The following is a 22621-nucleotide window of genomic DNA, read 5'->3' as shown; positions in this document are numbered from 1 at the left end:
TGCTGTGCGTGGGCAGCAGCTACTCCTCTGTAATTCAGCAAGATGGACTCTCAAGGGCTGTGATGAACGCTGTACCCCTCACCCCCTTCGTGCAACTCAACCTGCGCAGTGTTGTTGTTCTGCACTGGAGTTTTGCGGATTTGCCAAGGGAAAAAATAGTTGTCTAATGTTGAATAAAATGTTAAGTAAACATTTGTTGAATGTGGTCCAAACTTATGAAAATGCTAATTAAAATACCATCCTCAGCAGGAAAGTAATTTATCGTATAAAAAATACATCCCCAGAATTACACCTGATGACAAAGGCTTTTGTGATACAATGTAATGTTCCTCTGCAACTGCTAATACGGATTTGTTGCTGAGCTGAAGAATAATGAATTTTTTACGCACCACAGTTTTGGTACTGGAACTGAGACTGTACGACATGTTTATTGAAGGGATGGACTGTGGCCTTGCTGAGTTTGTGGGTGATGGCAGGTAGGGGGCAGTTAATAAGCTGGAGGGCAGGGCTGCTGTCTGGCAGGTGCTCGGCAAGATAAAAAGCGGCCTGAAGGAACCTCAGAAACTTAAACAAGGACAAATGAAGCCTAAGCCCGTGCAGCACTAGATGCTGCAGACAGGCTGGCCAGAAGAAACCCTGTACAAAAGACCCTGAGGTGAACAGCAAGTTCAGGGACCAGCCAGGTGCCTCTGGCCTGTATCTGGATGTGATAACCCAGCATGAGAGGATGACAAACTGGAGTTTGTCAGCAGAGTGCCACTAACTTGGGAGGGAACAGAGTACATGGCACATGAGGAGAGACTTAGGCAATACCTTTGTGGAGGAGACTCTTACTGCAGCCTTTTACTGTATAAGGGGGTCTCAGAGATGGAGATGAGGTCCTAAGCTGTGCAGTGAAAGCACATGAGGCAGTGGGTGTGAGCTACATCAAGGGAAGTCCTGGCTGGCTGTGAGGAGGAAGTGTTCACAGTGAGAGGGAACCAGTGCTGTCTGGAGAGGTCATGGAATCTTGGGCATTGCAGAACTTGGTTGGTTGAGACCCAGAGGAATCTCCTGTAAAGCTGGTCCTAGTTCTGTTCTGAAGTCATTCCCAACCTAAATCCCTCTATGATAATGCCAGTGTTACATTTCCTAGACAATTATTTTCAGCGTCCAGTAGTGAAGTTTCACCTGAAGTCCAAACATAGTAGAACTTTGAATTTTGAAGTGGACTCATTTTAGAAAGACATAAAATTTTCAATTAATACAAAATTCAGGAGATACTTTGTCTTCTTTGATGTACACTTTTTCATCTCTTTTGGTGTAATAGTCATCTTGGCAAATAGTGACTTGGTATACAAAATCTTTGTCTTAAATTGAGAAAATGAAACTTCATCAGGCCATTCTGTTTGTGCTAAATGTTTGAATGTTTCAGATTTTAAGATGGTTTTTTAGGTGGTTTTTCTAGCTCAAGAAAATGAAAATGTTTTGTTGAATGTGCAATTCTAAAATTACTAAATCTTTCATTATTTTTCATTTTACTTCTATTGTCTGAAATTAAGAAAAGTTCTGTATCCCCAGGTGGGTGTGTTTCTATTCTCAGATTACATTTTGGACGAAATATTATGTAGTTTTATATGCAAACTCATTTAAAATTTTAAAATCTTAAATATGAGATCACATTCATAGTCAAGATGAAGTAAAATTAATAATAATTTGTGTCTAAATCAAACTTAAATTTTAATTACCTATAAAATTATGGTGAACTAACACTATATTAGGATCAATTACTTAAAAATAGTATTTAAGGAGTAAAATTTAAGACGGTCATACCACTGAACATTTGGGATTTGTGGGCTAAGTGACACAAACTCAGTTTTTTCAGACTGAAGTGCTAAATTAGCAGTCATCCAAATATTTGCTGTCATCCAAATATTTTCAGTTTAGTTTCTTTCAGTGTCTAGGTTGTTCAAAGCTGAGAGAATTTTTGGGAGTTGGAAAGACAGAAAAACTTGTGTTCATTTGTTAATCTATGAGTAAAAACAAAGTGTCAGTATTGTATTAGTTCCACAGTTTTGAGGACCACTGGGGAAAAGAAGAATCTGCCCAGATGAATTGAGGATAAAATATGTGTTCAATACACTGGTTAGCTTAAAATATAAAAGATACTTTCTTCAACTTTATTTTCAAAACATGTAGATCACTTGTGTTTTCATTTAACAGTTGATTTTCATCCAAAAGCAAAGTTTGGGGAAAAAGTGATAGATCACTTACCTATTAAATAAGAAATAACATTCAGCATTTTCTAGCAAAATAAGAGGAATAAAATCCTGACTGAATGCATATTAAATGGTATAAATTTATTATAGTTTTGTAGTCAATAAAAAGTAGCATGCAGATTAATGCAAAGGCTTTATTTAGTGGAACACCATCATATTTTAGCATCTAAATGATTGAATAAAGATCTCTTTTTTAGAAAACAATAGGTAGCAATGCAGAATCTAAACCTAAAATTAGTATTTTATGATATGATTTCAAGCTGGTTGATTTCAGTGAGGGAAGTGAATATAATTTAAATTTACTGCTGCTCTCTTCTCTTAGTCGTTTCTAGGTGAATCTTTATTTTTAACTGTCTGGCATCTGCGTAATGAAAAATTCTTTAATTTTTTTCAGTAGTTTTTATTATTTCCTTACTGCTGAATTTAAGACTATCAGGAGAAGAAATTCTAGGGAGAAGACTAGAAGAGTGACTTTTCTGTCTCTATTCTGGTTTTTCTTTTGTACCCTGAAGATGATTGCAATGACATAAAAGAAGATTGTAATCTTTTCCTTAAGTCTGTTTTTGTTTTGATTGGTTTTTTTTTAATGCCTTGTTGTCATAAAAGCAGATTATTATTTTTTAATTTAGTTTTTCTTCTGTTTTTTGAATGAAAATGATGTTGTCCAGCTTCTAGAATGCACTGAAAAGAGGGAATCATATTGCTATTATAACTGGCTTTTGTAATGATGATGACTATACAAAACTCATGGAATCCTCAGACTTACTGACTCTTGAGTTCCCATTCAAGACTATCTTTGAAGCTTGTATTTCACATTACTGAACATGAAAAAAAATATATTGACATAAAATGAGGATTCTTTTTAATTTCATAGACATTTGATTTTATTTTAGAAGAGTTATGTTTTACTACATTTATTTGATCCCTTTTATCCTTTTTTCCTTCCAATATATGCATTTCCTACAGTTATTTCTTTAAAGTGTAAATTTAACTACAAATACAGATGTCCTCAAAACTTATGCACCACCATCTACTAGTGTTACCAATTAAAAGTTTTAAGTATTAGTTGATATTATATCATAGTATGCTTTATTGTATGTCAAAATTCATTTATTATGGAATAAAGGAGAGTAATAAGTGCTGTATAATGTATTTCCATATTTTTGAGATGGAAAGAATTTTGTTACCTGAAGCTTATTTTAGTGTGTCATGAAGCGTTTGGAGCCTAGTAGTGATTAATGCATATGGAATAGGTGCTTTGTGAGTTTTTGTATCTCTTGCTTTGTATTTTTATGAGATTGCAGAGAACTGGGTATGAAAACCTCAGCAGTTCCCCCCACTTCTATATTCATATGCTGTAGTCTTTTGTTGTCAGGGGAAGAAGGCTTAGTGGGTGTTAGGGCATAATTAAGAGAAGCCATAGCTTGACGTAGTTTTAATTCTAAGGTTTGACCACGGGGCATATCATTCCAAAATGTTTTTATTTTAGATATATATTTAAAAGAGAAGAAGATCGTGAATACTGTAAATGTATTCAATATAAAGTGATCACAATAAAAAAAATCAACTCTTCCAATAATTTCTACAAACCATTAAAAGAATCTCTTCGACAGTTTGCCACTGCCCATTCCTCCTTCTGCAAGGCTTAGCAATAGCTTGTTTCCTGTCCAGTTCCTGGATCACACCTTTCTCTGTGAACATGGTTGACCGAATGTATTCCCCTTCCTTTGTGGGTTCCTTCCTTGTTCTCACTGGGTATATTATGTGCTGGCATTTTGTTTACGAGCTGTAATTCTGACATTAAAATGTAAACGAAAGCTGTTTCTAGCAACAATTTTATTATTCTCGTGTAAGTATCTTTAATTCTGTACCGCTGTTTTTTTTTATGAAAGAAATCTTGAAAGGAGAAATTCCAGGCAAACCCAGCCTTTGGTAACAGGACTTCTCTCTTTTTTTTTTTTTTTTTTTTTCCTATGGAAGATAATAATTTTATTTTGGCATTATGTTATGTCACAAATATTTTTGATATTTTGGCAATTCTTTTGTAGATACCCTTCCCTCCAAACAGGAAATTAGGTTTTGTACTTGGGAAACATTAGTGTGGCTTGAGTTAAAGTGCTTGCTTTTGTAATTTTATCTGTATAAATTCAATGTAAAGCTCTTCAAACTGTACCACCATTAGCAATACTAAGCCAAAGGTACATTTATGGTTTTCTCCAAAGGATTTAATATATAAATGGAAAATTCGTTAGGTCAGTCTTTTGCATTTTCATTAAATGACATAGTTTTGGTACTTTCTTTTACACTGTTTATAAACCTTATTAAGAAATCAAATATATTTTATTTGTTATTGGTTTCTAATTATTTATTTCCACATAGGTGGAGAACGAACTTGTGGTGTACATGAGCTGATCTGCATTAGGAAAGGTAAGCATTGATTTGTGAAAGTAGTTCTTAGCTTGTGAATAGTACTGGTGAGAAATCTTCTGTTATGATCTCACCTTTTCTGGGTCTTAGTGTTGCATCTTTGTGTTGCAGAATCTTTTGATGCTGACAGTGTCAATGAAAAAAAAGAAAAAAAAAGTGAAATTACAAAATAAAATTTGATTTTTTGCAAGAAGGGTAAAGGTACTCCTGCAATATTCACCGAGTTACATGGAATTTGTTGATGTTGCTCAACTGTGTTGGGTAACCACGAGAATTTTGATCTTTTCCTTGTCTACATATTTGTAGGATGATTTGATTTTTAGTAGTAATAGAAAGTTGTGAGGATGTTTTAAATAACTGCTGTAATGGACTGGCAATATCTGCCTCTGATTTCAGGTGAGATCCTAATAACTCAAACTTCTTTGACAACGACTGTATCAGTAGTGAAACCAGTAATTGACAGAGCAGGGAACAGAGCTGTGCTCAAGAGAAAACTGTTACAGGCTTAAAGCTGAGCTACAGTGATTGAAGTTGGAGCTTGACAGAACAGCTCAGCTGATATAAAGACTAGATACAGTTCTGTTTTCTGTCCCTTTTGGGAGCCCTGCACTCCCTCCTGCAGCATTGCTGTTGAATCTCTGTCTTCTGATCTGAAAGCTACCCTTGGATAAAAAAATCCAGTTTCTTCAAAGATTAGTTGCTTGAACTGAGTCACAGTTAGGTCAGAAGAGTCTCGGTGCTTTCAAAAGGAAAGGAGTAAGAAAGTGTGCTGGGAGAGGAGGAAGTCTACAAGACTCTTTTGACAAAAACTAAGTGTTAGACTGGCTCAATAGTATTGTCAAACCACATCATACTTTGTGGGAAGAAATTTTGTTTGTCCTCTGAGTTTCCATTGCATTCACTTAGAGATTTTAGTAACATTTTGAGGGTTTTTTGAAGCATTTATTTAACATCGCCTAACCTCAGAATTAAGTTTACCGGTTAAGGTCAAAACAGCTTTATGGTCAGAAGTCATCTTTTCCAAATATCTATTAAAAGAATTACTGAATGTTGTGTGTGGTTTGACAGTACTGTAATTAAAAACATTTCTCTGCTTTTCTAAACTGTGAATCATTTAGATCTTGCTTTTTTTTGTTACTTCGTTTGTATTTTGGAGGGGAGGTGAATTTTTTTTCTTTTGATGTTTTCTTAGGCTTTGGTTTTGTTTTTTAAAAAACATCTTTATTGCTGTCTCTGGTTTTCTGTTGATGGATGTCGGTACACACAGTGCTCTGTATTCCTTCTATAATAGACCCTGTTTTTCTTCCTGAATTGAGAAACTCATTGGAATTTCAGGAAGCTTACTGATAAAATTTCAAAATCTATTTATCTTCTTAATCCCGATGTATTTTAGGATACTGTAGTGATTTTAGGAAAAACAATTCTTCTGAGTTCTTGGAGGTAGTGCTCTATGGCTTTAATGTCAATTGCTGGGAAGTTAAATTGAAAAGATGTGCTTTTTTTAAGGTTCTAAGTTAAATTTGAACATTAGATTCTAAGCATATCATTTGCCATTGATATGATACACCTTTTTTTTTTTTTAAATAACAGATGCATAGAACCTGTGTTTTAGCATTAGTGGTTATAAATTAGCCTAAGTGTGATTAAAAGAGAAATATCCTCTTAGTGCCATTTATACCCACATTATGTTGGGTTCCTTTTTAGGTCATAGGAGTTTCCTTGTGTATTCTAACCTCCCTATGCCCAGCTGTGTTCCTTGTAGTGCATGGATTGGGTGCATTCTTGTCTGTCTTTGCTCCCTACTTGATGTGTATGTATAAAGAAGAAGGTGCTTGCCATTGTACTAAGAATCTTCCAGTTGTATAGAGTTTTGGTTACTTTATCTTAAGACTTTACATCATCTGATACACATCCAAGATGCTTTTATTTTCTGACCAAGGCCAGGCTCCTAAGGGTTGCTTTATTTGCCAGTTGTCCAGGCCTGCCTGCTTGCCAGGATAAGGGTGCAGACTCAACATCTCTACTGACCTCCTCGGAATAGGAAGGCATTTCCAAACTGAGAACTCCTCGCTGCCAGCAGTCTCGAGCTGGTCAAATCAGACCTTCCAGCTTTGTCATTAATGCCACTGAATACTCATGTCAAGCTTACACAGGATGTAGTTCACCATCTCTTGGCTGTGCCATGAAAGCCAAGCCTTTTTTTGGTCTGTGAGCCCACTGTAGAAGTTGGATGGACAAATTAAGTGTTCTCATCAACACATAGGTAGTCCTGCAGTCCTGTCTGGTGCTGAGTAAGTTTGCAGTGTGCCCCTCTCCTTTTTCACTGGTGTCTGTGTGACTGTGGCACCAGGAGAGTACACTCCAGCACTCCGGGCATTCATACATTCCCTCATTTCCATCGAATACGGTCAGTGAGGCCATGAGAGCTGGTGCAGTGTTTGACAAAATGGTTCTCTAGCTGCCTGAAAGCCTCTGATGTTTTCTGCCAGGGGATGGTGGGCAACTGTGACTGCCCTGTGACTGTAGTTAGAGTGCCCTTGTGGAACCCCTGAACGAAACATTAGTAGTAAATAGCCAGTGTTAAGTAACTAAAGTTCTTAGAGACGACCGTGTACATTTGTGCTTTGCTTATCTGTCCGTGTTGAGAAACAACTAGTAGGATAAGTTCCATCTTATTTTTCCTGTACTGAATAGGGAAAAGTTAGCAGGAAAAGGGAAAAGTTAGCAAGCAAGCAAGCAAGCAAGCATGTGTCTTCTATGAATAATGTAGGGGAAAACTTTCCGGTTTCAAGTGATGGAGTGTAATTACAATTTATATGGGGATTATATGACTTGAAGAACACCTGTTGCTGTGATCAGGTTTTTTTCTAGTTGTCAAAGTAACACATTCTTAAATTGTCTTTTTCTTGACTGCCTATTAATTTTTTGCTAGGAAAATAGGAACTTTGGAGTGTCATATGATAAAATGTGGCAAGTGACCAGAAAGGTCTGAAAGGCTGTGTGTGACCAGACCATTTAGCTCAAATGGCATCATAAAAACTTCTTACCTTCATGTGAAGGCTGTAAAACCAAAACCCAAACCTTAAAAAGGAAATGTCTGCTCTAAGACTATTCAGCTGTTAAAATAACCTGAAACATAATTTTTCTTCTTTTTTTAAAATTTTTTTTTTATTTCTCAGGTTAGTCAAATCCATGGAGGTTATTTTAGTTACATTTGTTATTTTCAAATTTTTACGTGCTCTAGGCTGCACTAGCCTAGACTGCAAATAGTTGCATTTTTGTTTGTGTTTTCATTTAAAAGCATCATTAAAGCTTTTTTTTTTATATATTAACAATGCTTCCACTGAAATAAACCTAACTTGGTTGGTAGATTTATTTTTAGTTTTTTCAGATTCAAAGATTTGCAAGTACCAGTTCTAATGCTCATTGAATATCTGAGATTATCTGAATTTTAGTGTAAATATGATCTCAGTATGATATTGATACACAACTCAGATTTGCTACCCAAAGGTGTAGCAGTGGTCTGGGACAGGGCTGCTCCCATGTCTCATACAGTTACAGCTTCGTTTTTGCCCAAGGGAGACTGTGCTGCGTCCACTTCTGGTCTGCACAAGGGTTCCAGTGCTTTTATAGTGTTTGGTTATTTGGTTTCCTTTAAGCAGATTCATACATTTTTGAGAAGAACCTGCAAAGAGCTGATCAGGAGTAAGGAGACTGATAGGCTTTTCTGGAAAGCCTTAAAATCTAATTCGTATGTATTTTTAAAGAGGCTTCTTCTAAATGCATAAATACAGAGAATGTGTGTCCTGAAAATGTATTTTGTGACCGTTACGTAACATCTAATAGCCACAAAATCCTGAACAAGTCACTTTCCAGCTATCAAAAATAACTTTAAAGATGTATGATCACCTATTAGGGAGGCACTAAAATTTGTGTCTCCTATGTTTAACATAGTTAGGTGGTTGAATTGTTTGCGTGGGCTTGTATTTACACATTGTTGAACTCTGAAAATTGAAAAGAAAAACATATTTCTAGTTTTATTATAAATTAACATCTTGTTTACTTCTGTTATTTAATGCAAGTTTGTTTTGTGTACATGCACATATTCAATATCTGACAATACAAATTGAAGACTTGGCTGTGGAAAGAAGAGTCTTGCTTAGTTTTTGACAGCAGGTGACAGTTTTTCTGAAACTACTCAGTTAATGGTTTGCCTTTTTGCTGGTTGTTTTCCTAGTACACACTTGTTTTTGAGAGAGTCATGAGTTATGTAAGGTGTTCCTTTGGTTATTTGCTACTGACATAAAAGAATTCAGGGAACTTGAGATCACACTTGAGAAAAATGTATCTTTTTTGGTTGTGTAGTGCACTGTAGCTGCAAGTCCAACTTGGAATTGGCAGTTGTTAGATGCAGTAGTATTTTATTTAAGGCTGTTTTCAAGTTCTCTTTGTACAGACAAATCAAACTTGAGATGAGTGCTTATGATGTTAAGGTGTTACTGAAGAAATATTAAATATATTCTGGTATTCTCTTAAATATATTCTGGTATGTATGATATTCACTGTATGGCATGGAAGTGACATTAAAGGAGAAAATACATGACCATATTACTTTCAGGTCTCTCACCCTTGTTCATTTGTTTATTCTCAAAGTAATGCAAAGTGATACTTCTAACTCAGCAATGTATTCTGTATTTAATTCATGGAATTGTAGATTGAGTATCTGAGTAAGGGCTGAGTTGCACAGATGTTTAAAAATTATTTTAAGCTCTTTTTTCTTTTGCAAGATGTTCTTTTCTGTCTATTGTTGTGGCAGTCTTGCAAACAAAGGAAACTGTTCAGCAAACTGACTTTGTGACTAATAATGGAACAGAAGTGCTCTCTTTAATATGCAAAAGAGAAGTTGCAAAAAGACAATGTCTTTGGCTGACAATGAAAAATGTCACTTGTAATAATAATTTTGAAAAGATAAGAAGGTATGAATTTTTGCTTTGTCAGAAGTATGTTTTAAGTAGAACTATTCCTCTTTAATGTTCTGGTCAACTATTCTTATCCATTTGCATGTGTCTGAATGTTAAGTTGCCAACTGCATTTAATCCTAATGGAAAAAAATAGTATTTATTCATGAGTTTCATTTTACAAGTAGAAACATTATTTTACTGCAAATCAACTGCATCTGATACTCAAGTTATCTTACAATTTTTATGATAGTCTACACTAAATAATTGCTTCTGAAAAAGAAATAAAATATTTTTTCCCCTTTCTCCCTGCTGTCATCTAGTTGATAGAACTTGTGCTTCATAAAGAGAAAGGTGATGCCTCAGACGGTAGCAAATTTCTTTAAATTAGGAAACCTCACATTCCAACCCAGGATAATCTGTGATGCTATGATTTTAAATATGTGTAATTTCTATGCTCATTTAGAGGTTCAGATTTGGACAGTAAAAAGTAAAGTGCATTTTCTCTTTTTAAAGATAGGAATAAAACCTCTTCATTAAAAAGGTATACACAATTAAAGCTACTTTTATAATATAGGCAGAAAATAGTAATTAGTCTGTTCATAATTGTACACTAATTAGTTTAAAATAGACGAATACTTTTTTTTTCTGAAGGCTTGAAAAAATTTTATGTCCTTTATTCCATGAATGCTAAACTTAATAGACGTGGGAGATATTTTAGAAGTATGGCTACATGTTATAAAAATGGAAGTTATAATGTTAAAATTAACATCACTGGAATATATACTGAATTCTTCACTCTGTTGGAAAGGTAATCTGTATGTATATGTTTTGGATTAGAGAAAATTTAATATGAAATAAATACTTTTCTTTGAGGTTACTGAAGCAGAGTATTGCTTCTGTATGTTCCCCTGTGTTGGGAGTCTTCTGGAAAGCAGCAGCTGCTGAGGTCACTTAACTCCGGCTGTGGCAGTACCTCTTCTTTCATAGCAAGTTTTCTGTGTAAGAACTTTGCTATATCTAAACCCTGGTATTTCTTCACTCAAGAAGTTTGCATGTTCATATAATCATTTTTACCTCACAGTACTTTGCTGTATATCCGAGTTAATTACTGTGCTGGATTGTCTCATGCTTTGATGTTAATTGTAGTGTCTGATAGGGAAAAATGTGGTTTTAGAAGATTTTTAGTACATAGATTTCCTCCTCCCCCCCATAGTGGAGACCTACTTTGTAATAGGTATGAACTTCTAAACCACAAGTCTCTAGACCCCTGCGGGTCTTAAATACTTTTGCTTTGGGAGGATTATTTGAGAATGCCATTAAAAAATTTATAACCACTGCTGTTCTCTTACCCACTGCGTGGATAATAGTCGTGTAATATGCTATGTAATTGCAACAGATTATTGGGATTTGCAGGTAATCAACATGATTCCATGATCAGTGTCTATTCCAAGTGGCAAATGTGATGCTTCCTTTGCTGTTTCTTTTCAGAGATTTCTGTTGCGAGATATTACTCAATAGGAGATGAATTCCATGTTAGAGAGAAAAGGCATTGAGGGACTGGTAAATCAGCAGGGATGGCAGGCTGACAACTTCCTCAGCCCATAAGGATTTAGGAATTAAAAGATTTCTGTCAAAAGTTTAAATCTCCTTCTCCGACTATGACTTCAGTTATTCCTAAATTCTTTCGTAGATCAGTGGTATTTTGGAGACCAGAGTCCTCTTTTTCCTGTAATGAAATTTATTTCCAAAAGACAGTTTCAGCATGGTATTTTAAAAGAAAGGGAAAAGGATCCTGGAAATGACAATCTGCAGAGGCAATACTAGAGTTGCTACAAGTATTTTCATGCACTTATGTATGTGATTAGTTAACTTAATGAACCCAACCATTTTTATCATAACCTGTGAGCAGCTGAGGTCACTTGGCTCGTTCAGCCTGGAGAACAGGAGATGGAGGGGAAACCTCATCACAGTGTACAACTTCTTCACAAGGTGGAGGGGCAGGCACTGATCTCTTCTCTGTGATGACCAGTGACAGGACCCGAGGGAATGGCCTGAAGTTGTGTCAGGGGAGGTTTAGGTTGGATATTAGGGAAAGGTTCTTCACCCAGAGTGTGGTTGGGCACTGGAACAGGCTGCCCGGGGAAGTGGTCACAGCACCAAGCCTGACAGAGTTCAAGAAGTGTTTGGAAAATGCTCTCAGGCACATGGTGTGGCTCTTGGGGCCAGCAGTTGGACTTTGATGATCCTTGGGGGTCTCTTCCAACTCAGCATATTCTGTGATTCTGTGATTGTATTTTATGAAGTAAATGAACTCTATTTGATGTTTATTTAGTCAAGTAATTTAATTGCTAATCATAAAATCAAATAAACTGAAATTTTTAATTAAAATAAATTCTAGACTTTCTTCCTATGTGAAAGAATTCCTGGAATCTAGATGTTTAAATGTATTTTTCTTATTAGTCCTTGTGATTAGAATGAAGAGGAGAAGAAGGTCTGATTTCTCTCTGTAGAAGTGCATATTATCCTTCAGCCAGTGTGAAGTGACATAAACCAAATGGTAAAAAAAATTTCTATTGTTACTGATAAGTTTCCACTGGAATAAAAGTGACAGTGGAGTTAGAGCAGTGTAGCTGTCACAATACACTAATTCCAGTGAACCTCTCATGTAAACAAGCACATTTATGTTTTGCTTAATAATAGGTGTATGAAATTTTTTAGAAATTAACCCATAAGTGGCGTCGTGTATCACTTCAGATAATGTAAGTTATCTGTTTTCCTCAGTATTACTTTGAAAGGTCTATTTAAAGGGCATTATTATTCTAAATAGAAAGTTAAATAAGCACTTTCATCCTGATTTCATTCTGTCAGTCCTAAAAACTCCTGAAAGGTTCGTGCCGCTAAGATTGTTAATAATTTTCTCATTTAGGAAATACAATGCTCTTTTCGGTTCTGGATTGAAATTCAGTTATCATTTCAAGTTTACATTCGTTTGAAATTGCATGTCACTCAAGGTAGTGTACCGGGTATAGGTATTTAAAGTGTTGAAATATAGGTAGCTCATGTTGCAGGTGCTTTTAATTTGTACTGGAGAGTGTGTAAACTTGCTGCACAAAAAAGTGCAAGATGCATGAGCAACAGACACAAATGAAGGAATGTCATAAGACCAGCAGTATAAAGTGTATTTAACGTAATACACTGACAGATGTAGCCTTTAGTAGTGGGCCAAGGTACAAAGTCTGTGCTGCAGAACAAAGCCAAAATGTAAGTTTTGGAGGGGCAGCATCTTTATACAGGAAAGTTTCAGTTTTAATGTTGCCTAACGTAACTAAAAAATTAAAACCATTGATAAATGAGATGTAATTGTGTGTTTTAAGTTGAGCTAAAACACTTTTCCAGATTGTTTCGGCAAAACATAAGAGAAATAGGTAAGTTCGTAGAAGGGAATGACATATGATATATGTTTCATATGAGATAAAGAAGAAAGATTAAAACAGGAAGCATAGGAAATATGTTTGGAATTTTGTCTTTTGACACGTTTAATATAAATATTTAGAGAGAATTTTGATTTCATTGTCTGTCATTGATTTTTAGCAGCAATATCAGGTAGTCAATTTTTGTGGAAATGTTGCTCCTGTTTTTTATACGGGAAAGTATTCTAATACTGATCTCACCTGCCAGACAGTTTAAGTTTGTAAAAAGTGCAGATAGTCAAGAATTTAATGTTTAAGTCTTCTGACACAACATTGGATAAAATATTGCCCTCTGTAGGTATATGATTTTGTCCAGATAAACGAGGTTCTATTCACTTGTTAGTGCTTCTTCAACTACTCCAGCAAACAGGAAGTTACTAATGCTGCTAAATTGTTATGAAACATTATGTATTGAGTTTTCATTGTCAAAGAAAAGCTGTTTAGAAAGAGCACAAAACCTTAGGTAACCTTCAAGTTCAGTTACTGTTAGAGAAGAGACCATCCTTTGTAATTAGTTATAAAAGGAAAAAAATATTTACATGTAAACTGACACATATGAAAGTACAGTTCGAGTAATTAGTCAGACCAGCAGACTGGGGAGCAGACGGAGGCATAGTGGGTTTTGTTTGTGTTTTTCTGTTATGACACGAGTTGCCTGTGAGAAATAAATACCTCCTCCTTGGAGATAAATAGTTCAAGCATAGAGAAAAGGCAGTCAAGGCACAAATCTCATTTTTTGGTTCAATAATCTGTGCAGCCTTCTGAGAATATGTTAATTTCTTGTGCAAGTTGGAAAGAAGTAACAAGCAGCAGTAAATAGCATTTGGATGAAAATATTTTTGAGCTGGACAGTACAGGTTATTTTTGTGTAATGTTAAGATGCAATGGTGTAAAAAATTAATAGCAATAAAAATAATTCTTCTTCAAGACTAAATGCAAAACAACAGTCCTATTTGTTTAAAAGAATTTAATAGGCTAAAATATCTTGGATCAAACTGTAAAAAATTTAAACAGGTTATAAATAAAAACAAACTTACATTTTAATTGGTTTTTTGTACTAGGATCTTAAAGGTAATGAGGTTCTTCACCTCATACCCCCTAGTTCCTTGATTTGTGTGCAGATGAGATAGTGTTGCATTTGTAAATGAATAATTGAAACATCATTAAAATAACTGCGTGGCTTTGTACATAGTACTGAGTGAGCAGTGTGATGTGGAATGTGGAAGCTCTAAAACCAATTGACTGGATAGTAAATACAATTTGGGGGTATTAAAAACATTAAATGCTTTTAAATTTAATATTAAAAATATTAAATTATTTTTAATATGTCTGAGAATGTTTGTTGTTTTGGTGATTTTAAAGATGCTGTTATTTTCTGAAGAGTTTGAAACATCTTTTGTAAAAGAAAAATTATTTCATAACAGGGAAGTTATTTGAGAAAGACATGCTAATTTGATATTTAAGATGAAGAGATGGTAAGTTTCTGTATTCAAATAATGTTGATTCTAGTGATGATAATAATAAAAGTGAAATAAAGTGATGTTAATGTAATGCTTCTCTAATGAGTATAACTTTCTATGCCATTTCCATAGCCAGCAGTTCAATTAGTCTTAATGACTGTAGGAAGATGTTAGTTCTTTTAGTATTTTTAAAACTGTGTTATATTATTATGAATTTCAAACATAAATTAATTCATAAATTCAGACTTTCATTTTTGTTTTTCTTAAGAGCTGAGGATAATTATGAAGTTCATACAAGTAAGACTTTTAAATTTGAAATATGACTTTGAGAAAGTAATGCTTTTCTACTCGTTTCTGCTAGTAGAAGAAACCACTGGGAACCTCTGAGAGTTTTTAAAATGCATTTCATGGTACAATTAATGCCCAGACAAGTCAGAATTTATGACAATGCGTGTTGAATCAAAATAATTCTGGTGCTGAATGTAGCACAGATGTATTTTATATGCAAAAAAGAATTTTTTTTCTCTCTGTCTACGAAGTGTACCTGCTTGACACTTCAACGGTGAGAAACTAATTGAAAGATTAATGTGATGTATAAAACCTGTATTCATAGATGGGAATTTCTACACATTTCATGTGGAAAATTGAAGCACAATTTTTTTTCCCTGGCTTTATAATGGTAATACATTACAGGATTTCAACTTGATAATATGCTTAATCTGTGAACAAGTATTCTAAGACTCTTTACATGGTTGCAAATTGATACAAAAATACAATTTTCAAGTCCTGTGTTCACACTGAATTACATTAATAATTAATTAGTCTTGCTGCAGCTAAAGTTTCATTCTTTTTGTTAGGTATCAGCCAAAGTTTCTTTTTTCACTCCAGAAAGATGTCATCAGATACTGTGTTTCCATAGAGAACTATCAAGCTTGCAGACAGTGCTTTTTTTTTTTTTACTAATTAGTATCCATGAAGTACTGGAGAAAAAAACTCAAAGGCTTTAGGTTTTCAGGTTACTTTTAGGTTGTGGCGAACTTCCTTAAGCACATATTTGGATGCATCAAAGCAGCTTTGGTTGCTGAGCAATGTAAGCATAAATAAAAAAAAGAAGAAATAACAATTTAAACCTACAGTTTTAAAAGATCGAATGTGAAATACACAAGAGCATTTTTCCCTGAAGTTGTTGCACAATTTGTCCTATTAGAAGGAAACATTTGCTGTCCTTCATTGTGAACCATTCCATGACTGGAATTTCGTTCAGTCTCCTGCTCAAATCAGTGTTGACATTGAATTCAGATAAACTTGCTTAGGACAGCCTGCTCCAGTAATAAAGCAGTTATTCTCATAGATAAATTCTGTGGTCCTATGATCTTTATCTGTCAAGCCTTCCTAATCTGTCTTCTTTTCTTGCCTTCTCATCAGTTTCTGGCTTGTTCTGTGTACTCCATCTCCATGTTACACCATCTTCATAACTCATGCTTCCCATTTCCTCACTGGACATCATTAACTTGTGTCTAATTGCCACCTTCTACTTCACTCTCACTTCTGTTCGTCCCTGCGTTCTGGTGAATCGCATTTTCTTCTTCCTGCCTTTTCTGCCACTGCCTCTATGTTTGATAAGTGTTAGGGACTGGAACTCATTGAAGAATGAAGATTTTCTGCTCTTGGCCCAGTCTCTAGTCTCATTTGGGTCAGGACCAATAATTCAAAGAAAACTAGGTGTTGTTCCAATAGCCCCAGACATTCTCAGTTATCCATATGCAGTCTTGGGAGGGGTAGGAGCATGCCTACTGCCAGCAGAACCTTGGGAGATGTCATCTGTTAAACTTTGTGGTCAAAAATGAGCTGAGGCTTTTGTCAAGTCTCAGAGTTTTCCCATATGTAGTAAGATTCCATGAAAATGGAATGCCTGACAAACAATAAATCAACGCCTGACATATGCCAATTTTTTTTTGTTTGTATTTGTTCATGATAATGAAAATATAAAAAAAACCCCCCACAAAACAACAACAAACTAGCTACCTTTCCTCTCTGTTCCAGAATAAAATTTCACTTTTCTCACCTTGTTGCTCTGCTTGATGCAGCAGGACGTCTCACTTGAAGTTATTGGCAAGTTCGTTTTCATGGAAAAATTTTCAGGGTTGTAGACACAATGTTATGTGATCTCTTCTGGTCAGAGTTAAAAAGTGAAGCAAAAATAATTTTCACAGTTTCAGATAGGTCTGGATGTCCAGCTCAAAACAGAAGTGCAAGTCTGACCAATCCATTTTGGATGGTGGAAGGCACATTTCTTTTGATCTTTCAGTTTTTGAAAGACACGTATTTCATAATTTAAGAACAGCACCACAGACCCAAATGTTCCCTGTCATCCTGCAGAATGAACTGAAGAGTTTGTGGAACTGCATGTGTTTCTCAGTCAGCACTTTTACATAGATGTATGAGCCCAGATTTACAAAGGGCATATGTCAAATCAGAGAATGATTTAATTTGGAAGGCTCCTGGGAAAGTAATTTGAAGTTCAGGCCCCTCCTCAAAACAGGGGTAACGTTAAAGTTGGATTCTATAACTGATCTAGGCAATCTGTTCCAGTGATAAATCCCTCTTATTCTGGATTTTCCCCCCTCATCTCCAACTGGAATTTCTCTTGTAGTTATTTCGGACTCTTGCCTCTTGTTCTTTTGTATTGCATCTCTGAGAATGCAGGGTGTGTTGCCAACTTTTCTGTAATCCTACTCCTTTTTACACAGTGGAAAATGTTGCCATGCAGCAGTATAGTCCTAAAGTGAAGTGCCAAAATCTTGGCAAACAGAATTCATAAATCTGATAAATCTTTGTAAATCTTTAATAAATAGAAAAAAAAATCACTAATGTGATTTATGGTGGTGAGTAGAGAGTCTAGCAAAATCAGCAGGAATAAAGGGGTATGTGAAATCCTAGCTTTCATCCCAATGAATGCAGTTGGGTTCAATCCTGAAAGATGCACGTCTGTGTGTTGCGGCGACAAAAACCACTCTTAAGTGTTAAGGTGTCTGTTACCTCAAGATCTTACTCTCTCTCTTTAGAATGTAGGTTTGAGACATAACTGAGGCTATAATGCTTCTTGATTGATCACTACTAATAAACCAGTTAACAAATATTTAATCAGCAATCCACTAGGTATCACAGTTTTATAATGCCTTATACCATTGTTAATTGCATGTAATTATTGAGTTCTAACACTTTTTTCTTATCAGTCGCACTGTATTATTTTGGAATTACAGTTCTATAACCTTCACTTTAACCTCCCACCCCAGTTAGTAACAAATTTACAATTCTGTCACCCTTTTAACTTCTCACTTGGAGTGTTTTGGATGTAGACCCTATGGAGAGTCCACTGGGTTTCCCATGAGTCTTCCCTCTGACCCTTTATTAATGAAGCAGCTCAGCTTCATTAGAGTCTGTGGGCATCTGCATGCCTTTCAAAAGATCTGCCCACTTTTGTTCTTGTACTGCCTTTATGAGTTGTTCTTTACCTCTTACATTTCTAGACGCTTGTTTTTCCTACCCTTCTATATACCTTTCTCTACCCACTCTACTTTCAAATAAACAAGCTGCCCCTGAATTGCTCTTTCCCTATTGCTCCAATTTGCTACATCCACTTGCAGATTTCATATTTCTAAAACCCTTTCCTTGATAACCTTGGCCTTAAATGGTCTTATTGATGTTGTTAGATACTGATGGACTTGTAAGATTCTACCCCTGTCATATATCACCAATACTCCCTTTCAGTTACCTGCTTAATAGCAATTACATATTCTTTATTTTACATGGTTGCTAAGACACGTCAGTCTCCTTTGGTCTCTTTTACTTCTACCTGGTTTTGATTAGGTGTGCTTTATCTCTATTCCACGTAGCTCTTTCTGGTTCATATGCAAGTGAACATACGTGCTTTTTCTCATTCCTTTCTTTGCTCACACGGTATCCTGGTTATCAGGGAGCAGTGCAGGCCAGCTGGTCCCTAAGGGAAGAGGAGCCAGGTGCTGAGCATAACAGGCTGACAAAGCAAGGCCTCAGTCCCTCCTCAGCAGCATTATCTCAGAGTTGTCCTTGAGCCCAGGTAGCCAAACCTCCATCCCCTTCCAGGAAGAGGGCTTGCTGTTAACTCCCTTCCAGAGGGCTTGCTGCTAGCTCCCTTCCAGTGCTCACTCTGTCAGACGTTCCATCAGAAATCATCAGCCTTGACATCTTCTGGTAATCTCCCCATTTTTCTGTCTTGTTATGGAGTCCAGTACTCTGGCAGAACCTCTTCCTCAAAGGGTCACTCCTCGCTTAGATTAGGACCAGATGCTTTTCTGTTCTTTGAAAAGATGACTAAACATTAACTCAAATTTAAATGGTGTTTTTTTAGTTATATCTTGCATATATATTTGCAACTTTAGAGGTATTTAATAATGATCAATTCTGGTACTGTTACAACTTTATAAACTTTTACAAGATTTTGAAAAATGTGTTTTTTTCTGTTTCTTTTAGTATCTCCTGAAGCAATTGGATTCCTGTCTGCAGTTGGGGTGTTCATTATTCTCATGTTGCTACTTTTCCTATATATTAATAAGAAGATGTGTTTTGAAAATGTTAGTGGTTTCCCAGATCTCGATTCAGGATACACTACAAGAAAGAATTCACAAGATAAACTTTGTAAGTATTTGACATAAAGTGTACTAAACTTAATTATAAAAATGCACATTTTTACAAGGATGTAACAACACAACAGCGTTGACTTTTCCTGTGACTGTGCAATACTTGGAAAGGAACAAACCTGTGTGTCCACGAGCTACAGAAATTCAACAGCTATATAACCAAAGAGTTGACCTTTACTTATGGGAAGATACTTCTCTTGCACTCTGAGAATACTCTTGAACTCATTTTAAACATTCCATAATTGTGTAAAATTAAATCTTTTCAAGTAAATTTGTGAATGGATTATTGGGTTTTCACTCAGCTTATTAAAAATCCTTCACCAAACTTTTGGAGGTCTTGCATTTTTCACCTGGAAAGTAATTTTAAAGAACTAAAACATTGGAAACATCTCTGACTAGCAAGTTACTGAATACTTTCAATACAACAAGGTCTTTAGTGATCATGTGTGACAAAGAAACTTAGACCTTGAAAAAGATTTTGGGGTTGGTAAAACAACCCCTTTCTACTTTTGTGCCATGAGAATTGAACAGGCTTTGTTAGCTGATGTGAGAGAAAGAGAAAGGCCCCAGGGAAGAGAATGGGAAATTGGAGAGGTCTTCTTCCCTTCTACCTCTTAAAATATGGAGCTAAATTTTAATTTTCAATTTTCTTGGAGACAAAAAAATTTCTTCCCCTTGAAATTAAGTCTGTCATATTAACTTTCTTTTTTGCTACAAACCAAATCTTCATGTTCCAAAATACCTTACCTTATTTAAAAGGCAGCAGATGTTTTGGGGTGAAGAAGTCTCCATGATGTGTATTGGTTGTGTTGTGTTAAAAATTTGTTTCAGTGTGACATTGATGAAAGGACATAATTTAACTCACAACTTCTTCTTTGCAGGTTAGGATAAAAAAAAAAAATTCCACCTCACACAGTTGTCTGGTTTTTGAAAATAATGAATTTTTTTATGGCTAGTTGGTGCTGCAGTTGATGAAAGACTATGGTTTTGCTGGTTGATTGTGGCCTCATTTCAAGGTATTTACTTAGCTGTTTTCTCATTATTTTCAATGCACATTGAATGGAAAGAGGAAAGCTGCAACTTCCCCTGGTAAATATATTGATTTTTGAGATAGCAAAAGCAAATAGCTCTGAAATAGAACTTGAAGAAACAGAGGTGATCTGTTTGTGAAGCAGAGGACCTTTCATTATTAAAAATTGTTGCTGAATAGGCTGGACAAATGGCATTTTTCAAAAACCTTCACCAAAATCTGAGCCTCCCCTCTGTGTCTTCCCTGGTGGACACGCTTAGCAGTGCTGTGGATGATCTGGCCAGTGTTGTTGGAGAGGTCAGCTACACTGTAGCTGACTCAGTAACAGAACAAGTAACCAGCATGATAAATGGCCTTCGTGCAGAAGATGAGAGCTCCAAAATGCAGAATGATAAACCTGTGGAAGGGAGAGAGGAACATACACCGCCATTAACTCGTTCTCAGGAAGTTAGCATGAAAGTGAAGAGAGGTGTGGCAGAACACAAAGAGACTCATTATTCTAATTCATTAGATTTTGTAAAAAAAGGTACAAGTCAAGTTGGAGTATCTGACCATGTCTTGGACAAAAACGAGAGCCAGTTACAAGGCACAGATAATGATAATCCATCCAGTTACACAGAAGTACCTCAGGTTTTGAAGTCTGTAGGAGGACCTTTTAAAAGGGAAGCAGTAGGGGGAAATGAGTGTATTGTAAATGATAAGTTCTTGAAGGATAGTCACCTGAAAAGTAATAAATTTACCATGGAGCAGTCTATTGAGGAGCAAGATAATTGTCTATATGCAGTATCGGATAATTCTAAGAAACACTTGCATAGAAAAATCAAACCACGGTCACCTGGAGTTGATTTTAAGGATTCTGATCAAGTGCATAGCATGAATGTTCCCCAAGATTTAGAAACAAAACTTGTTGAAGTACAGAAGCAAAAATTATCAGACTCCAGCTTGAAGAAGATGCACAATGATCCCAATTGCCTTAATGAAATCGAAGAAAAGAAACCAGAAGCCGTTTTTGATAGAAAAGGAAAATTCACCTCAAAGGATGAAGACATGTCAACTACAATTGCAAATGATGGTAAAAAGAAAAACTCAAAGAAATTAGAGAGAGAGCTATGTAATAAGAAGACAGCAGGAAAAGGTGAGGAGTCCATTAGCAAACTGTATTCTTCAACCTTTCCTGAAACTTATGATAATTCCTACTTTTTTCACGTAATGTACACATTTAATAATAGTGTTGCCTGTGGATGAAAGTAGGTTTGTTTTTTCAGTGCTTCATTCTCTAATGATGTTGGTACTTCTTGAAAGTTAATTACTTTTGAAACTATTACTTAAAGGAATTGATTAATAAATGGCTTTCCTATGTTCTAACTTTACTTTCTTTTCTACATGGTTTTTCTTACCTTCTCTGCAGTGCCTTGTGTGATTTCTGTTAAAAACTATGAATTAATTAATTAATACTTGTTCCAGAATGTCGTTTTCATTTTGTTTGTTTTAAAAGCATTGCATAAAATGTGCTAAGATGATAAAAGAAATAACTTCTCTTGCATTTACATTACAGTAGATCTTCAGAATATTTCTGGGATGTGTAAGATTATGATTTCAAGACGCAAGACTCAATGAGAAATGGCTATTAAGCGATTTTAAGTATAGAAAAAGTGAATGAGGCTTGTCTTAAAGTTGTAGTCTTCAAAGAAAATCTGTGTGTTGTTGATATGGATACTGTGTGTGCCGTCTTTAACATCTAGTCTTAAACAATATGATAAAGGGATTGCAATAACAGTTGAAGTAAAAGTAAGGATTAAAACCTTGCATTTTTAAACAGTTGTTTTGCAAGCTGCCTAGGAAAGTTTTAGAAAGCAACACAGGCTTTTCCACAGGTGCTGTTTCTGCAGAGAATGAATGCTTTCATAATAGAAACACATTTTTTTTTCTTCAGTGTGTGTGTTTTCCCTTATCTGAAAACTTCAGTTATCTGCTTTCTTGGGTTTTGGTTTGGTTTTGGTTTTGTTTGGTTGGTTTTTTTAATTTGGTTTAGGAGGTGTTTTCCATGTTTGTATGATAACTATGATCTTATCTATTATTTCTTTATGTAATACTATATTTGTAAACTATATTCTCTCTGAAAAATGGCATTTTAGGTCCCGTAATAAGCAAATTAATAGATTTCAATAGTGTACTAATTGCTCATGACCCGTGTTAGCCAAATAAAGCAAAATTTTTAATAAGAACATGAATTCTCTTAGGCAAGTTTCCTACTAAGATATGAAAGTCAAACAAGAAGGGGCAAGGAGAGGCATAAAATCTTGAGATTTTTTTTTTTTTAATGTACAGGAAGCTAT

General features: G+C 35.4%; 1 protein-coding gene across 8 annotated transcripts in view; it reads left to right on the top strand.

Annotated features, from left to right (window-relative positions):
• The window catches only part of SYT14 (synaptotagmin 14), a 124687-nt gene that overhangs the window by 40774 nt on the left and 61292 nt on the right, over positions 1 to 22621 (top strand). For 5 of the 8 annotated variants that reach the window (XM_017811723.1, XM_017811722.1, XM_017811720.1 and 2 more), the window contains exons 2-3: positions 4638 to 4685; positions 19089 to 19253. In XM_017811723.1, the coding sequence (XP_017667212.1) occupies positions 4638 to 4685; positions 19089 to 19253 (213 nt within the window). Of the gene's footprint in view, positions 1 to 4637; positions 4686 to 19088; positions 19254 to 20136; positions 21421 to 22621 lie in introns of all 8 variants that reach the window. The other 3 variants (XM_017811719.1, XM_017811718.1, XM_017811716.1) reach the window with 1 other exon arrangement.

The sequence above is a fragment of the Lepidothrix coronata genome, unplaced genomic scaffold (assembly GCF_001604755.1).
Source record: "Lepidothrix coronata isolate B3197 unplaced genomic scaffold, Lepidothrix_coronata-1.0 Scaffold33, whole genome shotgun sequence".
Classification (NCBI taxonomy): Eukaryota; Metazoa; Chordata; class Aves; order Passeriformes; family Pipridae; genus Lepidothrix; species Lepidothrix coronata.
Note: the sequence above shows the minus strand (reverse complement) of the source record. Positions and strands in the feature narration are given on the sequence as shown.